The 22,213-nt window shown below is 33.3% G+C and overlaps 1 protein-coding gene across 4 annotated transcripts in view; it reads left to right on the top strand.

The window, feature by feature from the left end:
* NOVA1 (NOVA alternative splicing regulator 1) overlaps positions 1-22,213 on the top strand; it is a 158,016-nt gene that overhangs the window by 131,143 nt on the left and 4,660 nt on the right. For all 4 annotated transcript variants that reach the window (XM_087746647.1, XM_087746646.1, XM_087746649.1 and 1 more), the window contains one exon: positions 22,138-22,213. This exon is cut by the window's right edge and continues 4,660 nt beyond it. In XM_087746647.1, the coding sequence (XP_087602773.1) occupies positions 22,138-22,213 (76 nt within the window). The remainder of the gene's footprint in view (positions 1-22,137) is intronic.

Raw genomic sequence — 22,213 nt, 5'->3', positions numbered from 1 at the left:
AGTGATATAAACCTAAGCTTTGTATTTCTCCTCTGTCTACTTGAAGTACACCTAAAAATGCAGTTGCAAACCCTTGCATGTTTCCTTCTCCAGTCCTCCCTTTTTCCATAAGATTGATACCTCTGCTGACCTTTACTAGTGGCTGTAAGAGAATAAAAGGCCAAAACACACATTCCCACTTACAAGTGAGTCAGGAGAGTGACATATATTTTGTGGAGTGCAGATAAGTGTAGGATTTGTCCATTTAGTCCTCAAGGTTTACAGTTTTTTGGAGCATACCTACGTCATCCAGTTGCTGCAATATCTGTAATATATAATACTTTTGAACCTTTTTACATGATGGGACAGAGCCAATATTCTTGGTACTGCCTGTACCCAGCAGGTACAGCACAAGTGTGTGGCTGTTACAATCTTGGTATTAGGAATTTGTACTTTTGGCTTATATTATCTCTTTATTTTATGCAAAATCTATAGCTTGCAATGGGATATAATAGTACATATATAACTAGAGATTGGGGGATTAATTGATATCTCTAAATTGTAATGATTGATGTAGATGGTCTCCCTCTTTCTGACTTTAAAGAACAGTCCTATCCCTGTCTGTAAAATGACTTGCAGAAGTATAATCTTTTCATTCCTGATAGAGAGGTAGAATCTGAAAATAGAGGCTGGCTGTAAAACATACTGACAGCTTTTAAAGGGTTGATGATCTTACATCACTTATATTTAATACGTAATTTGTTGTGGGAGGTGGAAGAAGAAATAGGAAAGAAAGTATAATATCCAACTTCAAATGATGAAGTTTTTATCAGTAGATTAATCTTGAAATACAAATAGTGAGTTTTAATGATGATCCCAGGATACTAGATAGCCATCATAGGCCATCGAGATACTATCTCTGTTTGCCGTTGACAACTTGATGTGAGGGTTATTTAAGATATTCTATCTCTGATATTTTAACTGCAGTATTCATCTAATTTTAATTCCCTAATTTTAATGTAATTTCCTCCAGTGGTATTGAGAAAATCTGTTTTCTTTTTTGGTCTGTCACAGATTGACTGGTGCTGGATCTATCACTTGATCTTTCCAGATCTTAGCACTGTGTATTTAAAAGCAAAGTCAATATGATGTTATTTAGCATTCTGATAAAAGGTGCTGTAGAATTAAAAAACTGTTACTACTTCAGTTTGATTGTTCAGAATATTTGTCATGGTGGTTGTCTGTGAGATAACAATTTAACCTTTTTTCAATGTGTTAGATTGGTCATTGGTAAATACAACCATTTTATTTACATCCAGAAGATGATACCCGAGTTCACACACAAAAGTAATATGCCGTTTGAAAAAGACTTCATCTAGTAGACAGTGTTTCATATGGACTCATCACTATAGAATTTAGTACACCAGATTCTAAAATTATAAATACATGAAGACCACAAATATAATAAATTATTAATATATTAAACAAATATTCTTCTAAATATGGCATCAAACCATTTTTTTATCCACAAGTAGATGCATAAGAAGGAAATCAGGTTTGATGTGGCAGTGATGTTCAGAATTATATAACTGTAAGAACCTCATCATGATTTTTTGGGGAATATTGTTGATGAAATAGGCCCTGTATTTTGCTGACTTTTTCTGGAAGGTATACTTTTGTCGCCTACAGAAAAATTCTTTGCATAATTTCTCAATATAGCATATCTTTTTGGTTAAGTCCCAGAGCGGACTTTCATCTTCAGTTTTAATAGTTATTCAGCTTCACATTCAGAGTTCTTTCCTGTTTGGGTCTTGCTATTGCTATCATAGACTTACCCAGTAATAATTTTGACTCCCCATTGAACATTGTGTATTGTAATAAGGTTGAATGAAAGTGCCTACATTAGTCAGAAAAACACTTCTCTTTCTACTGTGAGAAAACCCTTGCATTTCACATTTGTAGATAATTTTATCAATTGTAAATTCTTCTCTCTATAAGGTGACCTTTTTGTTTCAATTTAATAAGACAGAGTTCCTTTTCTGATTACAAGTTGCCTATGGCATGCTGTGAACAGCACATAATAAATAATGTTTGAGATAATGTATCTAGAAAGGGCTAGGGAGAATTATTCCCCTGTTCAAGTGAGGGGACTCCAGTAGAGGTACCAGTGCTTCAGAGGTAACCTTTCCTGCTGCTCTTCAGCTGAAATGCTTCATTTCATGGCTAAACTCTAAGCAGAATTAACCTATACTCCATAGACTAACTGTAGACATTTTGTTCTGGTTCTCAGATTAATATATTACTTTTATTGTATTTCTATTGTTCTTTGACCACTTTTTCCCAATATTTTGTAGTATTTGAGCTCAGTGGGTTTTTTTCACATTGTCTCCTTAAAATGTTTTTTTAGATACTATAAAGATTTTTAAATAACAATTTTAAAAAATCTTACATGCAAATTGCTTTGGGTTTTTTTACTCTTTCTTATTGTCTGTTTCAATTTTTCCCATTTGGACAACTATGTAGGTAATTATTTGTGTTCATATTCCTTTATATTGATTTACTTGTTTCCTTTCTTCTCTTCTCTCCCACCACACAGCAATTTTAGGGTTCACTGTTTATTGTTCCTTTCTTAAATGTAGGGGATATGTTGTCAGGAGCATTCATGAGACATGGAGAAAGATGTAGCTTCTCACTGCTAAGTCTCTGAATACTACTGGCATATCATTCGTAAGATGTTATGAATGATCTGCCAGTTGCAGTTCTGTAAGTAATAATGTGATTCCATGTTCATGTATTTATTTTGATTTTATGCTTGAAAAGAATTAGTGTCCGTTAGCTTCCTATTTCATCCCCTCTTCAAAAAGATACACTATTTCAGTGTGATGAACAGCATTACTATTCCTTTTCTATTAAAATGGATAAATGTGTTAAATAAATCAATTTCTCCTCATGTTTTGAGCTCTACCTGGTTGTTAGATTTTTTGGTTCTTTTTCCTCCCCCCCAGCTAAAAATCTGGAGAAAAAAATAAAAGGGGAAAAAAAATGCACATAAAAGTAAATCTTGAAAAAAATATGAGAAAACAAAGGGACAAACTATTTTCTTTTTTTCTTGTAAGAAAACAACTTTTAACAAGATATTACATGGTCAACCCCGTTGTGCATTTATGAAGACTTAGCCTATCACCGGCTTTGATCCTTAGTTTAGTCATTAGTTTTAAAACTTGTTAAAGGAAGTGAATAAACGTAGAATTTTGGAAACATACGAAGATGATTTAGAAAGCGTATAAATTTTACAGTAGTATGACTTTAATGAAGCCTGCTTTTGATCTCATTAATTTATTTTTAAATCAATGTTACTTCTGTGAACATGCTGAGATTTGGGAGAAGAGTTATCATTACACTTTCCTGTGCACTTATAATTTGTGTGTGGTTTATTCACTTTAAAATATTTTGGAGTGAACATGTGAAAAGATAATGCTTCTTGGATTGGATGGAGTTTGTTTTAGACTCACATGGATAACTTATTCAAGTTGTTTAAGAGTTAAAAAAAATCTTGCACTGTAATTGAAGATCTTGTTCTTTCATTTAAGGATATTTGTAGATACGATATGTAGGTTTTGGCATTTGTCCATGTCCTTGTACTAAGGAAAGGTCCTATCTGCTTATGAAAACGGATCATTAAACCCATAAAAGTTGGAGAATACACAGTCTTCTCTGTCAAAATACGGTAAAGGTCTTCAATATGTCCTGTGCAAAGGGGTGTTTAATTTTTTTCATTTTCTTTGTTCCAACTGTTTTAAGCATACTTCTTTTATCAATACAAAATGAAAATAAACAGCATGTTATAAAGTGCCAAATATTTCCATGTTCAAGTTCCATCCCATGTAAGCTAGAGTGAAAGTTCATAGCATGTAACTCTGTGATCTAACCAAGATTATCTTTGAATTCAAGTCCTTAATACTCAGGTTTGATGACATACTCTTTCATTCAGAACTAGTACTGGGAGAAAAAGCCAACCATATTCTAAGGTATACAGGTGAAGAGTCACTTAGTATGCTTTTTGCTGTTTGAACAACCCAGAGGAAACAGAATGTCAGAGCAATTTCCAGAATGCAAATCTGGATGACTTTATTGCCTTTTTTCTGCTGCGTACTGTATCAGTCACATGAAGGTTAGACTCTAAGTTTTCCACTATTAAGAATTTAATTTAGCAGCTCTTCAGGAGTTCAGAATTTATATGATCAAGAGTTGTATGAGAATGTGGAAAGAAACATTGAGGTTACAGAGCTTGCTGTCACACCAGGACAGATCCTGTACAGCACAAACTATAAGGTAGAAATGGCAATACCATATTTTTGTGACATGTCAGAGGTAAGTTGAGTGAGGCATGGTTAGGCCTAGCCCTAGAAGATCTTGCTTTGGCTGTATGATAGTTAATATTTTCTTTGTGCCATCTGAAACATTATCACTTTCCCAAGCTGCTTGTAGGGATAGTGCAACAATGCACTGCACTTTCATGCAGGCTGTATGCTAGATGCATCGTCTGCCTTTTGCATGCTTTGAGAATTCATCAGATGGTGAGAAGTCATAGATAGATGCGAGACAAACCCACCAATTAAAGTAGGTGTATGCCTGGTTTGAGTGAAAAAGGAGTGGTTTTTGTATACAAATCATAGAAAGAAGCTGATTGACTTATTGCACTATAGGGAATAAGAAGTGGGAGGTTTTTCATCTTCAAGAGAAATGTGCATCTGTTGAGATCTTTACCCATAGCATACCATCCCAGACTTAAGATAGTCAATACCTTTACCCTGCAGTCAAAACAATATGTAACTGCATATTATTCAGAAGCAGTATTTTCTGCTAGTTTTGTGCCTGTAGTTATTTTTACACTTGTTGGTTTTGGTTTTAGTTTTTTTGTTTGTTTGTTTATTTTAGGTTCTGAAAATAAATTAGACTCCCTACAAGTAATAACAGTTATTCAGAGGCATAGTTTGCCAATAGGGGATCAGTGGGAGGATCCTGATCATAGACTCTAATAAGCATCCTTAGAAATGCCCAGGGGCTGAGCCCACTGGTCTGTTACCTCCCAGTGATTTACATTTGAATTTTTGCAGTTTGTACCCTTGAATAGTATTTGGTTTTGGGAACAGAGTGACTGCTGACTGTTTGGCCTTCTGTTTCCCTCTGCTTCTTAAATGGCACCTCAGCAGCCTTAGAGATCAGAGTCTTTCTGGACTCTTTTTGTTTTGTTTTTTTTCCTCACATTGTTCAGCAATAATAAACTTCTACATGACAAATTATTTATTCAGTTGAATTTGGCACCTGTGATTTGGATGGGGTTAGAAAAGTATGTTTTAAATTTCTATTTCTTTAAAGTTCCTGAAAGCCTGCAGTTTGGCAGTTCTACTGCAGTGTAAATTCTTCTTTCATGTTTCTAGTAAATTAGTACATGATCTCCATGCTTCTCAGCTTTTTATGGATATTTTTATTGTTCACTTAACCAAAACATAAATGCAGTAAGAATATTTTGATCTTTATTTTCTTAATAGTAATTGTGATAATTGTGACAATAAATTAGCAGCTGCCCCTACCCATGAGATACTGAAATGCAGTCTCCATGTAAGCTCTTTTAAAGTGTTACTGCTTTATGGAATAAAACTGGTTTATGAAACAGATTAAACTGTGATTAATGACATTCTTTAGTAAAGAGTACTGAAGCAAAATACAATTCCTTCAGATCTTATGCAGACCAGTGCTCATGTATAATTAAGTGATGCAGAAAAAAAGAAATCAAGTCAAAAGATAAGCAGATCTTTGCAGAATATTTATTGATCATAATATATTTTAAATGTTTAGTAAAAAAACTGTGTAAATATTGTCTAGAACCAGTATTATTGCATTCAGTTTTAGGAACAGAAGGAAATAACATAGCTGTTTGTTAAAGAGATTCCACAGGTTTTTTTTCACCTATATTTGAGCATTTAAGAGGCTGTTTTATATAAATTCCTGCTTTATTTATGTCAAAAGTAATTAGATAATTAATGCTACACTTTACATTAGCATTTACAGTAAAGACTGATTGACTGTACACAATCTGTATGTATACAGTGAGGGTTGTCTTTAGTGCATGCAATTTTTAAGTAAATTTTAAGTTATGCCTACTTTACATTAATAGGAACATGTGAATGAGGATAATAAAGGGAGGATATTACAACTTTGATGGGATTAAAGTTATGTTTTAAATCTGAATTTAAGAATTTAATTTAGAAATTGCTAATGCCAATAATTCGTGTATGTTTTATTATAAAAATATTTTTTAATATAAAGATACCTTTCTACTAAGTTTACTTTTATTAAGGAGTCTAGTTTACAAAACATGAGCTGGAAAATGCCTTAACTACAAATGTTATTATTACAGCAGTTATTTCATAAATGTAATTATATTCCATAGCCTATGTACTATTCAGTTCTTGTTATTCAAACCAAAATGGAATTACTTAGATATAATATGGTAATGACAGGAAGTTAACTGAATACATGTCTTGTGAAATACAAAATTTTAGTTATGCTACTAATTATCCTACTATTTACACTACGAATACAAAAAGCCTTTCTTTTTGACCTATCTGAATTTTATGTTGATGGTAAGAAAAATAAATCAATGAAAGTGAAAGAAAAGAGTATAAATTTGTCAATTTGAATGTCAGAGGGTCAGCAAAATTAGTCCTTTTTAACATCACCAAAAGCATTTTGTCATTTCAAAATTAATAAAAGAATATTTTTATTTGAAATATAACTTATTTTTACTGTTGAAATAGTGAAATAAAACTCGTTATTGTCAGCAATAATGTTCCACAGTAATATTAATAAAAACTATAATTCAGATTGTGTGCAGTTTTATGTAAACTTTCTGAGATTATAATAATTTATAATTTTTTGAGCTGTGTCTAAAAAGAGTCTTTACTGTAACAAGATTCACAGTGAACATTTGTTAAATTAAAAAAAGAGACAAATGTGTTATGAAATCAAAACTGGTTAGTAAATCTGTTGATTTCCTCACCTTTGTCTCATTTTGAGACAACTCTTTCATTTTTTCATTTTTATTTTTTGTATTTGTCAGTATCTTTTCTCTCAAAATAAATCATAATCCATGGAAGATGAAGAGTAGTGTGCATAGGAGTTGATATCAGGGCAAGAGTTAGATGCAAATTCTTTTTCAGTGTATCTTCAAAAAGAGAGCTTTAAATCCAGCTTATGAGGATGCTGACTCCAAATTTATGCTTGGAAAGGTATTTTTCCAAGTTAATGCACACACAGAATTACACATCTGTAATATAGGTATAAAAACGTGTATGTATATGTGTAAATACAGCCATATATAACATTTGTTCCCTACAGTCTTAGTTTGCACAAGGAGTCATTTTTTTTCTATGAGAACATTTATATCAGATGATTATCCAGCAAAAATTATTAGTATGTGCAGGTTATCTATATTCAAGTATTGCCTGTGCCTAGGTTTTGTAATGCTTAATTAAATCTTAAAAGTTACTTTTTGTTGTTACTTATTTACGGATAGTTTTCCTTAATGAAATTTGGCTCCACAGATTCCCATTGTATGAGAAATGTAACCCAGACTACAGATGTATGGAGACAACATGGTTTGCAAATACGTGGTTTAATAATAAATATATGCAATTTTCCCCACTGAGCTAAATTTGGTATGATCTAAGTCCAGGATCTTCATGTTTAACAAGGAGGATGCAATTGTACCTGCAAGTTTCTCTTGTAATTATAGCTTTTTTTAATAAGCTCGGTTAACTTTCATAACTGGCCTTTGTTAGCACCTATCAATCTTTTTGTTTCTGTTTACTCAAATAATTGCTAATTTCTGTCATTGCCTTCACTTATTCCAGTGTTCTTTTTCTTTCTCTTCCAGCAGTAGTTACTATTCCCTTGCAGCTATCTTGGTTAAAAATGTTAAAAACTACAAGTTTAAAAAAGGGTAAACCAGAAAGTAGATATACATATAAATTAAACGTATACATATAAATTAAACTTATACATATAAATTGTGTTGGGTGAATGTTAAGTTCTAAGGCAGCCACTTAACTTAATTGTAGTTATTGATATATTTCCCAAGACCAGCAGTTTGATATTACCTTGTTCTGTTCTCTGATCCTTGTCAGAGACATAATACTAGGCTCTAAGAGGAAGGTTTTGTATCAGCTTGTCAGCAGACTCTATTAGCATTAGAGGGCTATGGAGTCCTGTAGTAGTGCTTATTAAGTTTGAAGACATCCACCCATTAGTGAAACTATGTCCTTTTTCTAATAAAAGTTTCTGGTAATTACTATTTTTTATGACCTAGAGAGATATGGTTATTTAAATGTTTTATCTTGAACTGTCCTTTACTTCCTTTCTCATCTGAAAACAATTCTCAAATGACATCTATGAGATAGCCTTCCTGAGAATTTCATTGAGTAGTTCTTGCTATACAAAATTCTTTTTAACAGTTAAGCAGCAGTCAATACAGAAAGAATCAAGCTTCTGCTGCTGGTCATCTTTTGCAAAGCCAGAGGTGCAAAGTAGCCATAGCCCTTGATACCATTAATCTAAATAGTCCATCTAGATAGACCAGATGTGTTTTGCTTAAGCCAAATTTCTTGCTGTTTTTCACCATTCTTGTAGCAAAAAGCACCATCAAGCTGTACAGAACAATCTGTAGGTCAGAACATGAATAAATATGCTGTTATTTTCAATGAGCTGAGACATTAATGGGGTTACCACAAGAATTTTAATTCACCTGTGTCTCCCCTTCCTTCTTTTGCTGAGAAGAATGGAGAACAGAATAATTATCCCAGTATTTTAATTACAAATAATGTAGAAGTGGATGTTAGGGTTTATTATTATTTTATTTTATGTCCATGAAAACTCAAAGGTGTTTATTTAGACACAGTACATTCATCTTCTGTCATCTTTATTGGTTGCTGTTTGCCGCGTTCATTACAGTTACAAATGTAGCAAGTAATTTATTATTCCACCATGTTTACTTTATGCATATTGATTGACAGTATTATAAGCTTTGTCTTTAATTTTACCTTACAATTTTGTGATCTGTCAGTAAAGAGCATGTGCAAAACTGGTGCCAGGTTAGGTCAAGTTACACCATTAAAAATGCCCTGTTCTGTCTTTTCTTATCTCTATATGTGTAACTAAATATAGCCTTGAATATAAAAGATATCTCTCAGTTAAAAGATACATTATTTAAATTACTTAATATTGTTAAGAGCAGAAATTTGGTTTCAAAGAAAGATTGGAGAATCTCTTGAAATAATTCTGTAACAGAGTGGGGTTTTTATTCCATGATCTTGTAATGTGGAGAGCTTTCACTTGTTTTTGTGCATAAGCACACTCATGTCTAACATGATTGCAGCTGTGAGATTCTAAGACATGATGGGCTTGGGAGGAAGGGATGGCTTGATTCATTGTGTCTGTATAGAGTAGGAATATGTGCATGTCTTCCATATGGACTTATTTGCTTTTTTTTCCTTGTTAAGAATCAGCTGAATTGTGAACAAATGATTTAAAGAGGCACTGCTGAAAAAGTAGCTTCTGTACTCTCTAACTGATCTGGAGCTGTTGGCTGGATAGTAAACGCAATAGGACTGTTTCTCCTTAAAAGTAATCAAGTATTATGGAGTCACATTTAGAAGCACATATGTATAGTACAGATGTGTGTCTCTATATATAAAATAATATATAGCAGTGATATATTCGGGTGGTTTGGGATTTACTTCATGTATTTACATTTCTCTAAGCTTTTGCATCAAATTTTATGTCAGTGGGAATGGTAAGAAGGACTTTTCCTGTTTTCTTTTTTTCCCTTTTTTTTTTTTTTTTTTTTTAAATTGTGTGCCTAGCTATATGTTGTGAGTGTTTAAAATCTTCCTTTTAAAAGCTGTTTGGGTCTACCATCTTTTTATGTGTTTATATCTGAAGGAAAACTGATGTTTACTAAATCAAGTAATGAACTCATGAGAAATTTTGTATTTATATTGCTCTTAGGAAAACATTTGGTCATTACGGTTTAGTGCCCAGACCTGACAAGGTACCTTCCACTCTTCTTTTTCATGTTAGAATAGATTACATAATGGACTTCGATGAGAAGGAGTAAGTTTTTACATGGAGTAATTATATCCCTGATCAGTGATTCACAAATTCTTCATTACAAGATTATTAAGGAGACATTCAAGAAAAAGGACATGGGCACGCAGCCGTAATTCAAATTTGGCAAAGAATATCATCATTAGGGGTTTCTTAAATGAGTGCTTGAATTTAGGAATTTTTAAATCCTCTAAATAATTGGTTTTGCTCTTGGGTTTGCCGAACATGCAAGCATGCTTTTTGGGTTAGGATGCCTAAATAAGGACCTAGAAGTCTTAACTTCAAGTATGCATTTTTTAAAATTATTGTTAATTTCCTGTTTCATTTAAAATAATATTTCTAGAGTCATGAGAAGTCCTGGAAAGGAAAGTACATTTTTTCAATTACTAGCTGTCTCCTCTGTCCATAAGTTCAGTTCTTTTGAAACAAATGCCCTGCTTAATTGAAAATCGAATTCTAGATGTCAAACACTATACCAATAATAGTTTTGCATGCCAGTGAGCCACTTCGTGTACTGAGAGGTCAAGTTCTTCCACTGACCAGTGCTCATCAATAGAAGTGTGGATTGTTTCATGAGTCGTGTATGTCTAAATTTATACCTACCGTATTATAGATACTAATATAGAGATACTAATATCCTCTGTATGTAATGGTTAAAAAAATATTGATATTATCCAAGTGCAGTAAAGGAAAAGTGAACTTAGATAAATGCTGAAGGATGTACAAGTGTAATTATATAGTTTTTTTTTATTGTGCAGGGCAGAAATTGAAACGCTTGATAAATAATAGAAGTTTTAGGCACCAAAAATAGTATAAACTCCTCCTTTTTCTAAACAAGTAAATCTAATGTGGTGTCCAGTAAAATACTGATGAGATTGAGGTGGATCAGTGATACCAAACTCATTTGGTATTTTAACAGCATTGACTGGCTGAACCTTTACCTTTGCCACATGCTTTTCCAGCAGTGGTGGTGTGGTGTATTGCAGCTGGAGTATATTCACTTGCCTCTCTAATCTGTTTCCCACTAATTATCCTACTCCTCCTTCTTCTCCATCCATCCCATCTTGGGCTGTACTTTTTATCACAGAGACTGTCTTCCTCATATACGGGATTCCATTTCACAACTTTTAAGCAGTTACTATCAAAACAGCCTTACTTAGTGAATCCCTACAAGTGTCCTCTCTCGCAAAGAAATAATTGTTGTGATCAGTTAAAAGTTGAATTGGTGGAACTCTTCAGTGTTAAAAAAAAATCATGAAAGTGTAGGATTTTTTTAATTGTTACTAGAGAAACAACTGATGAATGGCTATATACTTACTTATATATATATATATATATATATATATATATATATACTTAAACCTACTGCTAAATCTCATCAATAATATTTTATCCCTATATGTACAAAGTCCAAGCAAGGATCAGAAGAAACAACTGGTGCATAGTTCTAAAAATCTTTTAGTAGCTGTGATGAACTGAAGTCGTTAAAATGTAAATGTTTACTATTAGCCATCAGTCAAAACCAGACTGTGTTTAGCAGAATTTATCACCATATCTAACACAGAAAATGACTAAAAAAATTGTGTATTTCTATGTGACAACTGTTAGTAAATGTTGAAGGGTGATTTATATTGCCATAGTTCTTTTGAAATAGAAATTTGTTTATTTTTATGTTAATTTACATACCCTTCTGTTCTTTACTGTATTGTTTCTGTACTGTCTTTTCTATTCTTGGAGTCTGCCTCATTTCCCCATTCAGAATAACAAGATGTTTCAGATTCTAGGTAAAAGCTATTTGCACTTTCTTTTACCTCCTTCTTTCGCTCTGTACCATTTTTTCAGTCCCACAGCTTCTCACTTAAAACTTCAGTTTTCAAATGATCAGAATATGATAGCTGTGATAGCAAAATTGGTGGATATGTGTGAGCGTAGAAATATTAAAATATGGAAATTGGCAGTGTATTTTAAGAAAGGGACTAACAACTGTCATATCTCCTGAGCACTTTACCCTGTTCCTTTGGAAATCACAAACCTGTTGATATGAGTAATCATAAAGTTCCTGTTGCTGATCATCAAACTCTGTCTCTTTTGACCTCCCACAAAAAGATCTCAAGGAGCTTTGAGGAAGAAGGAAAGTGACTTTTTTTAATGGTCCTTACAAATGCTTCTTTTCCATACCATAGAATTGAAATGGTTGTGCTAGATCACTGTATTTCCACAGCTTTGAAAAGAGAGGCCTCCTGCAGATGGTATAAAGTTGAGAACTTAAATTGCCAAATGGATGCTTAATAAATGTGCTACATATCTTGTAGAAATCAACTGTTGCAAAGATAATCTGAAATCAAATTAGAAGTGCTAGTGTCCTTTTGGACTATCAGTCCTATAGATAGATAGATTCATTTTAAAATATAGTTTTCAGAGATTGATTTTCAGCATGCTTACCTGGAATTCTGAAATATTATTTTGATTTTGAATTTGGATTTAAATCCTAAATGAATTTGGATGAAGTTTAGTATGCTGTCAAAATAATGCTGTAATCTGGGCAGCAATGTCAGAGAATGAATATCTCAATGTGTTTCTAATATCCTGTTTAAGCTTTTCCGTGCTTTCAAGTTCTAGTCAGCTTCAATGAAAAGTGTTATTGACACAGTAATGGCAAGCACATCATTGTGTATTTTAGCCACATGTATCAACATTTATACTGAAAATTGGGGCACTGTTGAGTAGCTGTGAGGTTCTGTAGTGTTAACGTTGCATATTAATCTTGAAAATTTCTGCTCCAGTTACAGGCATATTTGAGAACACTCTAAGGCTTCTCTTGGACTTGCAGGTCCACAGCCAAAAAAAAAACCAAAACCAAACAAAACAAAACAAAAAAACATTAGAAGTCTCAGTCTCCTAGAAATCAATGGAAAATGGGTTCATTAAGTGTCTGTGCTTATAGGCCATCCAAGATTTGCTATTAACATCTTGTCAGATCTCCTGTATGTTTCAGCCATAGGATTTCTCCCAGTAATTGCTTTCATCAAGTATAAGACTTCTAGTTAAAATATAGCATAACATTCAGAACAAGTTTATGGCTGATTTGCTGTTGGGGAGTACATGTACAGCTAATGGATGCCGCCTTTTAAGGATTCTCTTCAGGAGTGCAGAAATGTCCTAGTCGTTTTTGTACTTATCTTCTTTTGTCTGAAGATTTTTCAGGAAAGCAACCAGTGCAATGCTTCTTTGGACAATGAATTAATAGCCATGAGGTGCCAAAGTAATATCTATAGCTTTTGTGACTGCGAAAGCATAAAAAAGGGATACACCACCTTTGTCCGATTTCTGTCAGGAAGATCAATTCACTTTGGAATCTGAAGAGGGTTTTATGAGTTTATAAGTTAGATTCTGTCTAATGCAAAACAGTGGGAGTTTTCTTGATACCATCAGTGAGCCGTATTTGTTTTTAAAATAATGTACATTATCTACTTTTTTGTAGATTTTTTTTGTATTGAGAAGTGTCTTTTCAGCAATTCCAGTAATGAAATTACATTATAATTATATGGTGTCTTTCAGTCAGAAGCATCCCAAATTACTAGACTCAATAGTACTGTAAATATTCATGCTTTTGTGAAACCCATCCTTGACTCTGTGGAATGTTGGCAGGTATTCATAGAACATCATGCAACAAATTAGATGAGGAAAAGAAAAAAGGGAGATTTTAGACAAGGGCAGGGGGAACTATTGTGAATTTAGCTAGAGAATAGGGTTAACATTCTACTGTCACTGAAAGTATCATTCAGACTTTACTGGCCAGAGCAGTTAGTATTCCTGCTTTCTGTCTTCTTAAAAGATGTTTCATCTGAACAATGGCGCAGTCAATATAGATGTCTAATTTTCTATGTATCCTACATACTCTGCAATTAAGTGAAAAATCTATGATTTTTTGCTCTTGTATAATTCAGTAGGTAACCAGCTCATTTTTCTTTTAATTATAAAAAAGTGAAAAGTATAAATGAAGCTACTCAAAATACATTACACTTCTCTGCAAATGTAATTTGAAACTCGTGAAACATTAATGCATAAAATATGGAATGTTTTTTTATGCTACACAGAAAAAGATTAGAAAAGTTATGTTTCTTCTCTATGTTACTAAAACTATGTATCATAGAGAATTCATGGACAGTTAGGGTTCTTCCATTCCCACACTTTTGAATCATGTTTTCATGAGGGATACTCATGAAACTACTCATAGGCTTTTGTGAGTGCATGTATGTGTGTAAATTTTTAATACTTTATTCAGAACTAGATAATCTCATAAAATCAACTACCTGTATAACCAACATCGTTTTAATAATTATTCTCTCTCCATACACAACTTGATTGTGCACACATTTAGTAAAAACTGCTTTTCAGAGAAGAAGCCTTTCTATTTATGACTTAGAGCCTACACACACACTGGTGACAGAACAGCAACTAAAGCAGAGACCAGAGAAATTTTTTGTTTGCTTGTTTAAACATGATTTGCTAATTCCTTGCTGTGAGATGTTTACATTCCAAGTTACATCTTTAGTTAAAAGCATGAAAGAAAAATCTTAATATTCGTACTTTAAAGTGGGCAGAAGCATAATTAGGTAGTAACTAAAGAAGTGAGAGGTACTTTTTTCAGTCCCCCAAAGAGTCAAGGTTTAATATAAAATACTAATTGAAAAATGGTCTAGATTTAAGCCAAAGCAGCAATTTGTGCAAAATAACCCCTTACATAGTCTTTCCTCTAGTAAATCTTTCTCTAGCTTGGTTCCAAGGTCTAAGCCTCATGATTTCAAATGTACATTATTCCCAAGCATTTAAGCTGAAGTTAGGTTTCTATTGCATGATAATTTTTAGGACTAAAATGAAATAATGCCGTTGAGAAATGCACCTTCAGCTGAGAGGAGGTATGAGAACTGGAACAAAATAAACACTGGTGATAAACAGTAGAGTGGGAATCGGCCCAAACTCCTGCTGCAATGTACTGACAGATAGAAATAAATATTTTAGAATATCTGTTTGCACTGTCATTTTAATTTATTATATTTGTAATAATCTAGTATGATTTTAACTTGAGAAAGACCTCTTACTTGCAGTATTATTTTTTCAGTGGGTTAATTTAACTTTGAATTGACTTGAAAGAAACAGTAGTTATGAGGGCAGAAACACCACAAAGAAGCAACATAGAGAAATAGCAAAATGACATTCATCTTGCAATAATTGCAGGTTAAATATATGAAGGAAATACTGTAAGTACATGTGCTGCTTGTGATGAGAAGAAAATCTCAGGAAGACAAACGTGACTAGAGAAAAAAGATGTGCATTATGTAGAACAAAGTAGCAGCTAATCTCTTCCTATAATCCAATTGCACTTGTTCACAGAATATTTCAGTTCTAGATATCCTTTTATAGAAAGAGAATTTGAATTGGAATGGCATTTACAGAATTTAAACATAATCAGGGAAGATGAAGACTAATTTATGATCTAGGTTTATTTACATTATTTGCATTATGGTCTAGATAAATTTATAAAGAACTGCTTCTCTTTTTATGGATATTTGCTTATTTTTGTAAATAAATATCAAACAGACCATTAGAAAGATGTCTATATTCATTCTAAGTATATTCTCTAAAAAGAAAATGTATACTCTTGGACTGAGCAACCAGGAATTTGTTCAGTGCACGACACCTCTGAAAAAGTTCATATTTCACTATATGTACATGTGGAATCCAGTCCAGAGCCATTGAAATTACTGAGGGATATTCCACTAACTTCCTTGAGGGTATGTGCAGTCTGTAGAGATTTGCTGTATAAGCCTACTTTCAGAGGCTGAGCCTGAGTCTGACGTGAACAAACACCTGTCCAGACCAGCCTAGTATTTCTGCCTGCTGTACACATGAGATGACCCATGACCTTTTGGTAGCTTGTTCTGCCTTGAACTTGTGGTTGGCATTGGGTATGTAGCCAAGGACTTTCCAAGAGTTGCCCGATACAATGGAGCGTGGCTGTAAATTCGGGCACACGGGCATCGTCTTGCCTGTAATGTACTTAGTTGTCTTTCTGCATGGTTCCAGTAGACTTCTAGCAAATCTTTTGTTGTCCCTGATTTTTTTCCCAGATTTTCATCATATTGCCACTTCAGTTTAAGGATGGATGGCATGCGACTACTCGCATCAATACAAGCCTACTGTAGCATTGTCTTTATCCTGCCTCACAGAGAAATAATAGATGGCTCTTACTCTTCATTGACTGCTCTCTGCAGGAACTTGTGCTTTCAAAATACCCTCTCATCAAGTCCAAACCTATAGTCAAATGAGCAGCTAAAATAGCATGAAATTTTCATAGGTATAGAATCCAGAGCCCAGATGGAGTTTTAAAGAGTTTGAAGTAATTGATGAGCAATGAAGACAGAAAAAAAGGTAAAATGGAATATAGTAATACAGTTTTAAGGGAATAACAATGATTTGCCTTAGAGAGACTAAAATGTAGAATTGTGCCAGATTAGAAAGAATTTGTCAGATTAGATAGAACCTTTTTTTGTAAAGGTGTTTCTCCATTAAGAGAAGGTAAAATAATATTACACAAATAGTTGAAAGATTTAAAAGAAGGAAAAAAGAACAACCATTACAGAAGGTTAATGGCATAAGTTATAATTAAACTTGTGAAAATAAAAGAGGAAAAAGGAAAACTGAATAACAGATAAAAAAGCTCCTTGGTTCATTAATCTTTGTGCTATCTCTTCAGAAACAAGTCTATGAGGTGGAATAAGCAGGGGATGATGCAAATTCTTCTACTGTCAAATACTTGGTTTTGTTTTTTCCAAGTTTTGATGCTATTTTGTATAATCAGTGAGACTTTTTCTTTTCTGGTGTAATTTAGTGCAGGCATGCTTCATGCCACCATGTGAAGCTTTAAACTTAAAGCCATGTTTTTTGCCCCCCTTACCTATGGTTACTGTAATTGGCATAACAGCCACATCAAGTGTTAATTCTTGCTATGTAGCCAGTCAGCATGTATTTCATCCTCCCACTACTTTTGCCAGGTAAATACTATGTATTAGCTGGGTCGCACATAAGGTGCTAGTTTGTTATTGCCATACCCCCCACCTCCAAACACTGTGTGAAGTGAGGATATAATCAGAGCACATGTCATCATGTAGAAGGAGAGCAAGGAAATAGAAAAGTGAAAGGGTTGGGAACCTTGCTATAGGTAGTTGGAGGTGTTTACACAAGAGGAGTGGGAATGAGGATTGAGGAGACAGGACATGAGGTGTTAGTGTGGGTAGCAGTGCAGGTTTGGTCATGGTTCTGCTTCCCATGCAGGTATTTTGCATGTGTTGATATACACTCATAGCTGCTCAGTGCAGATTATCTCTTTGCAGCATAAGGGAGAGGATAAAAAGTGGCATAGCATAGTCACCGGACATCTGGCATTCCACAGCAGATTCTATTCAGTTCCCAGAACTGAGCCAGGACTTTTGGTTTGGTAAATCTTGTAGGCGATGCTGATGTGATAGGTGAGTGCAGCATGGGATTATGCAAGTGGGTTGTCAATAAATGGAAAAAGAGTAGGGAATTAGCTGATACAGAGTTTAAGGGTCTAGGATTTTGCAGCATGCAAGGGTGAATATGAGCCACTAATGCTAAGTTAAACCAATTTGAATTGTGTCCCCTGGGCATAATGACTGAGATTCCTCAAGTACTGAGCATCCTCCTCTGAAGTGCAGAGTTTCATCAAATCTCTGCTGGCTTTGTTGGGAACTGAGGGCAACAAACTGCTCTCCTGTTTGAGCCCTTCTTAAGCACCACAGTTTCTTGAACTGTTGCACCTTTGTCAAGGCTTTTAAAGACATAATGTTTTAGTGAAAACATATGCAGTGAAATTACTTTGTTTCTTTTATTTTTGTTATAGTTTGATTCCTTTTCAGGGGAGCAGTATTATACTCGCTGAGCCTGATTTTGAACTTGCTTATGCTAACACAAATAGGATGAGAGTGATGCGGGTGGAAGTAACTAATTTGCTTTGTGAGTAAGCAAATGTCATAATTGCAATCCTTATTTTTTTTTAAAATCTATTTGGCATGAAATAAAGTTTGAGTTCCTTGCATTTTTTTCTTCCTATAGCATTTGAAATAAATTAAATTGCATATGTATTTTAAGCTCATGTTCATAATTGCTTTAGATACTCACTCTCCTTTTTGCAGCACAAATTTCAATTTAGCCAGGAGCATACACACAAACCTGAAAACCTAACCTTCCTGCATAGTCAAAGGTAGATTTATTGGGTAGCTCAGAGCTCTTATTTTGGGCAGTAGTTAGATTTCTCACTTCTGCATCCAAATCACTTTCTGAACTTCTTATCTGTAAAAGGGAAGTAAGAGCACTGTCCAATTTCCCTGACAGGGAGTTAAGTACTTAAAAAATGGTGGTGGTGGTGCAGGTAACTAAACCAACTAGATAATCTTTGCTTTTTCAATTTCTGTTTGTATAACTGGAGTTGAGGCCAAGAATTTTGTTGTATCATTTTATACCTTGTAACTTAGTGACCTTATGGATTTTATGCTTCAACAGAAAAAAAAGAAATTATATTTGCATTATTTAATTTGTACTGGCACCTAGAGGGCTGTGGCCTAATATGTTAGATACTGTATTAGTATACAACACAAGCAATGTTTGCTGTAACGAGTTGATATTCCAATACATAAACCAGGGAAAATCAAGTGAATGGAGAATTACAAATTGGTAGCAAGATTAATAGGACCTACATAAAAAAAAAAGAAATCCTAAATAGAGTTTGCTTTTTAAAGTAATTATCTCAATTTTTAAATAACATTTTCAATCTGTTGTCACAAATACAGGAATGTTACAACTGAATACCTCAAAATAATGCAAATGTGGCCATTCATTTCAGGAAGAGCAGGATTTTACTTATGTTTTAAGCAAAAAGCATACAGATGTATTTGTGTTCTGTTAAAACAATTTTGACTGCAATATAATGTTTTCTGTGATATCTTAGCATAAAATAGATTGTGTGTATTGTCTAATTTTTAATACATGTATATTTTTAAAAGATGTCCTATATGTTAATAGGTGAAATATTCACCCTGGCAGGGGTTGTATTTGAAAGGATTTTAGTGATGTATTCCTATACTAAAACAATTTAAGAAAGTTGTCAGTTAAAACACACAATCTGATGTTTCTAAAATAGATATTTAGAAAAGAGTATTTTTATTTATCTCAGAAGCAGACAAGCATATAACATATTAATCCATCAAATCCAAGATTTATTTTCAAAACGCATCGTTGTTTTCATGTTGTTTGCATGGCTAAGTACAAAAACATTTCTGGACAAGGTGGGAGTGAATGGGTATGGAGGAGGAGATCGTTCTTTATCTTTCCTCTGACTAGACAGATAATTTTGTCAAACACCCAGAGCTGTTAGTGGTGAACCAAATGAACTTTTGTGATGTCAAGTGAGACAAGTAGTACTTTCTTACTGAGAGAAGCTTTCTTGTTGCATACAGAACATTTCCTTCTTAATTTTGTGGCTGAATTAAACCATTATTTTATTTTAGTACACCAGTCCTTTAGGGTAATCCTAGCCATATTACAGTAACCTGGATTTTCATATGTTGCATGTGTAGCTATGATATTACATGTGCTACAATGCTGCCCTAAAATTAAATCTTCTAGTTACTTCTGCAATCACATATATGGTTATGACAGTGTATTTTCATACTTCCTTATCTTCTTAGGTTCTTCTCTTAAACTTACATAAGCTCTTATGCCTAACTTGGTCAGAACTGCACATTGGTTTGAAACCAAGCAGGATCTGGGAAATCACAGTTATCAAAATCTCCCAAAGAAGCTGTTAGTATGTCCTAAATCAGTGGAGTCAGGTAAATGTTTTCTATAGTATGTGGCACGAAACCGTAATCATGAAAGCTGTGCCATGCAATAAAAGATTTGCAGTTTTATTGAGTTTTCCTGGGTGACTGTTTTTATACAACGTCGCATTTTTGGAGTGTTAATTAAACAAACAAACAAACAAACAAACAAAAAAACCCAAACCAAACACCAAACAAACCAAAACAAACAAACAAAAAAACCCTTAAATATATATATTTAACAAAAATCTGAATGTTCGTTATATTTACTAACTAGTTAATATATTTTTTATCTAGATCCCAATTACCAAATCAAATCTAACAATAGTTTGCTGCATTTTCTGGTACGAAAACTAAAAAAGGGCACCTCAAAATTGCCAGATAGTTTGAACTACATTTTAAAATGACCATGAGGTGTCCTGACTTAAAAATGAGTGTGTCCAGAAATATATATAAAGAACATTTCAGTGTCTGTGTGTATATTCACAAATATGTATATACACATGTTGAGATGTTTGTGTTATTATAGGATTATTTAGTATATGGGTGGGCTAATTGTTTTTTCAATACCATACTTTTATGTTACAGTTAGAATAAGTTAGCACGTAATAATTTTTATTTATTCCATAGAACATCTTTTTTTTTATGTCAGTGAACTTGAAATTCTAAAGAAGTTAAAAATTCTATATACACATTAAAACAATTCAGTGCAAAATACAACATGTTACAATTTTTCATGTACCTATTGTATAAGTGGAAAATATAAATGTTTCTTAACCTTATAGTATGATGGATTTTCATAGATTTGATTTTGATGCTGTCATGACAACTAGAAATATCTAAAATGGGTAAGACTAGAAAAAGCTTATTTATAGGGCATGCATTTTTATTTGTAATTAGCTTGATTTTATAATAAGCTTGACTTTATAATGAGACAGTAACATGAGAATATTGCTAATAAAATTTTAATTGTATTTTGTATTGACTTGTTGCTGAGATTTTAGGTAGCATTTTGATGAAAGGATTGACAAATTGAAAAGTGTTACCCCTACATACATGCTCCACAAAACCTGGATGAATGGATATCAGTAGGTTACTAAAAATGTATTTTTTTAAGATAAAACATCATATTAATTCAATATCATGAAACAGATGGTACCTTAAAACTTTAAGACACACTTGTAAAATGTATATCAAAAGCAAAAGCTATGAAAAATATGTATAAATATTGAATTTTCATCTTGGGTGTCATTCTTCACTCATAGCAATAAGTCAATAAGGAATAAATTTGTTGACATTAATGAGGTTGTATCAGTTTGAAACTTGTTTAAACAGGAGGAAAGGTAGGATTTATAGGCAAATACCCTTCATTTGAAGACATTTTGTTAAACTTCTTAAGATGTACAAATGCCATATTTTATTCTTTCAAAATCTTCAGCATTTAGATACTTTCTCCTGCTGCACTTCATTTCCATAGGCTGAATAGTAATACACTGTAGCACATAATGAATTTCTTCATACTGATGTGGGTGACAGGTTGAACAATCAAGATCATGTCCTGTTCAAGACCAGCTGTTTTATCTGTCCATGCTATACTATATTTGCTTTAGCCAACTGGGTTTTTTTAATTATTGTTACGATAGATATTTTAAGGGAAAGTAAAGAATTTCAGACACATTTTGTCCTAAGAAGTTGGTTTGCTACATTAGCCTGGAAAGAGAAGAATCAGATGAAAACACTCACGTTGATACAATCTAAAACAATCTTTCCATATGAACATAATACTTGCATTTGCTTAATCTTTTGGTCTGAAATGTGCTATGCTAAAAGCAGTATATTCTGTGGGAGAATGATAAAAATTATTTTCCTGTTATTTTCTCTTTAATTCTTTGTATTGTACATTTGAAACAGATGCAGAGCATTAAAAAGCGTGATGAGCTGTATTTCTTTTTAATTTTTTTTAACCTTTTCTTTTAAAAACATGGTAACTAACTTGCTTCATTCTTTTCCTTCCTTTTGTAGGGTAGCAAAATATTGTAGTGTTTATGCACAAAGCAGAAGTATTATTTATATATATTTTTTTTAATTACAGGTAAAGATTATAGTTCCCAACAGCACAGCAGGTCTGATAATAGGGAAGGGAGGTGCTACAGTGAAGGCTATAATGG

This window comes from Nipponia nippon, unplaced genomic scaffold (genome assembly GCF_047370975.1).
Source record: "Nipponia nippon isolate SJK-2023a ecotype South Korea unplaced genomic scaffold, ASM4737097v1 scaffold_10, whole genome shotgun sequence".
NCBI classification, from domain to species: Eukaryota; Metazoa; Chordata; class Aves; order Pelecaniformes; family Threskiornithidae; genus Nipponia; species Nipponia nippon.
Note: the sequence above shows the minus strand (reverse complement) of the source record. Positions and strands in the feature narration are given on the sequence as shown.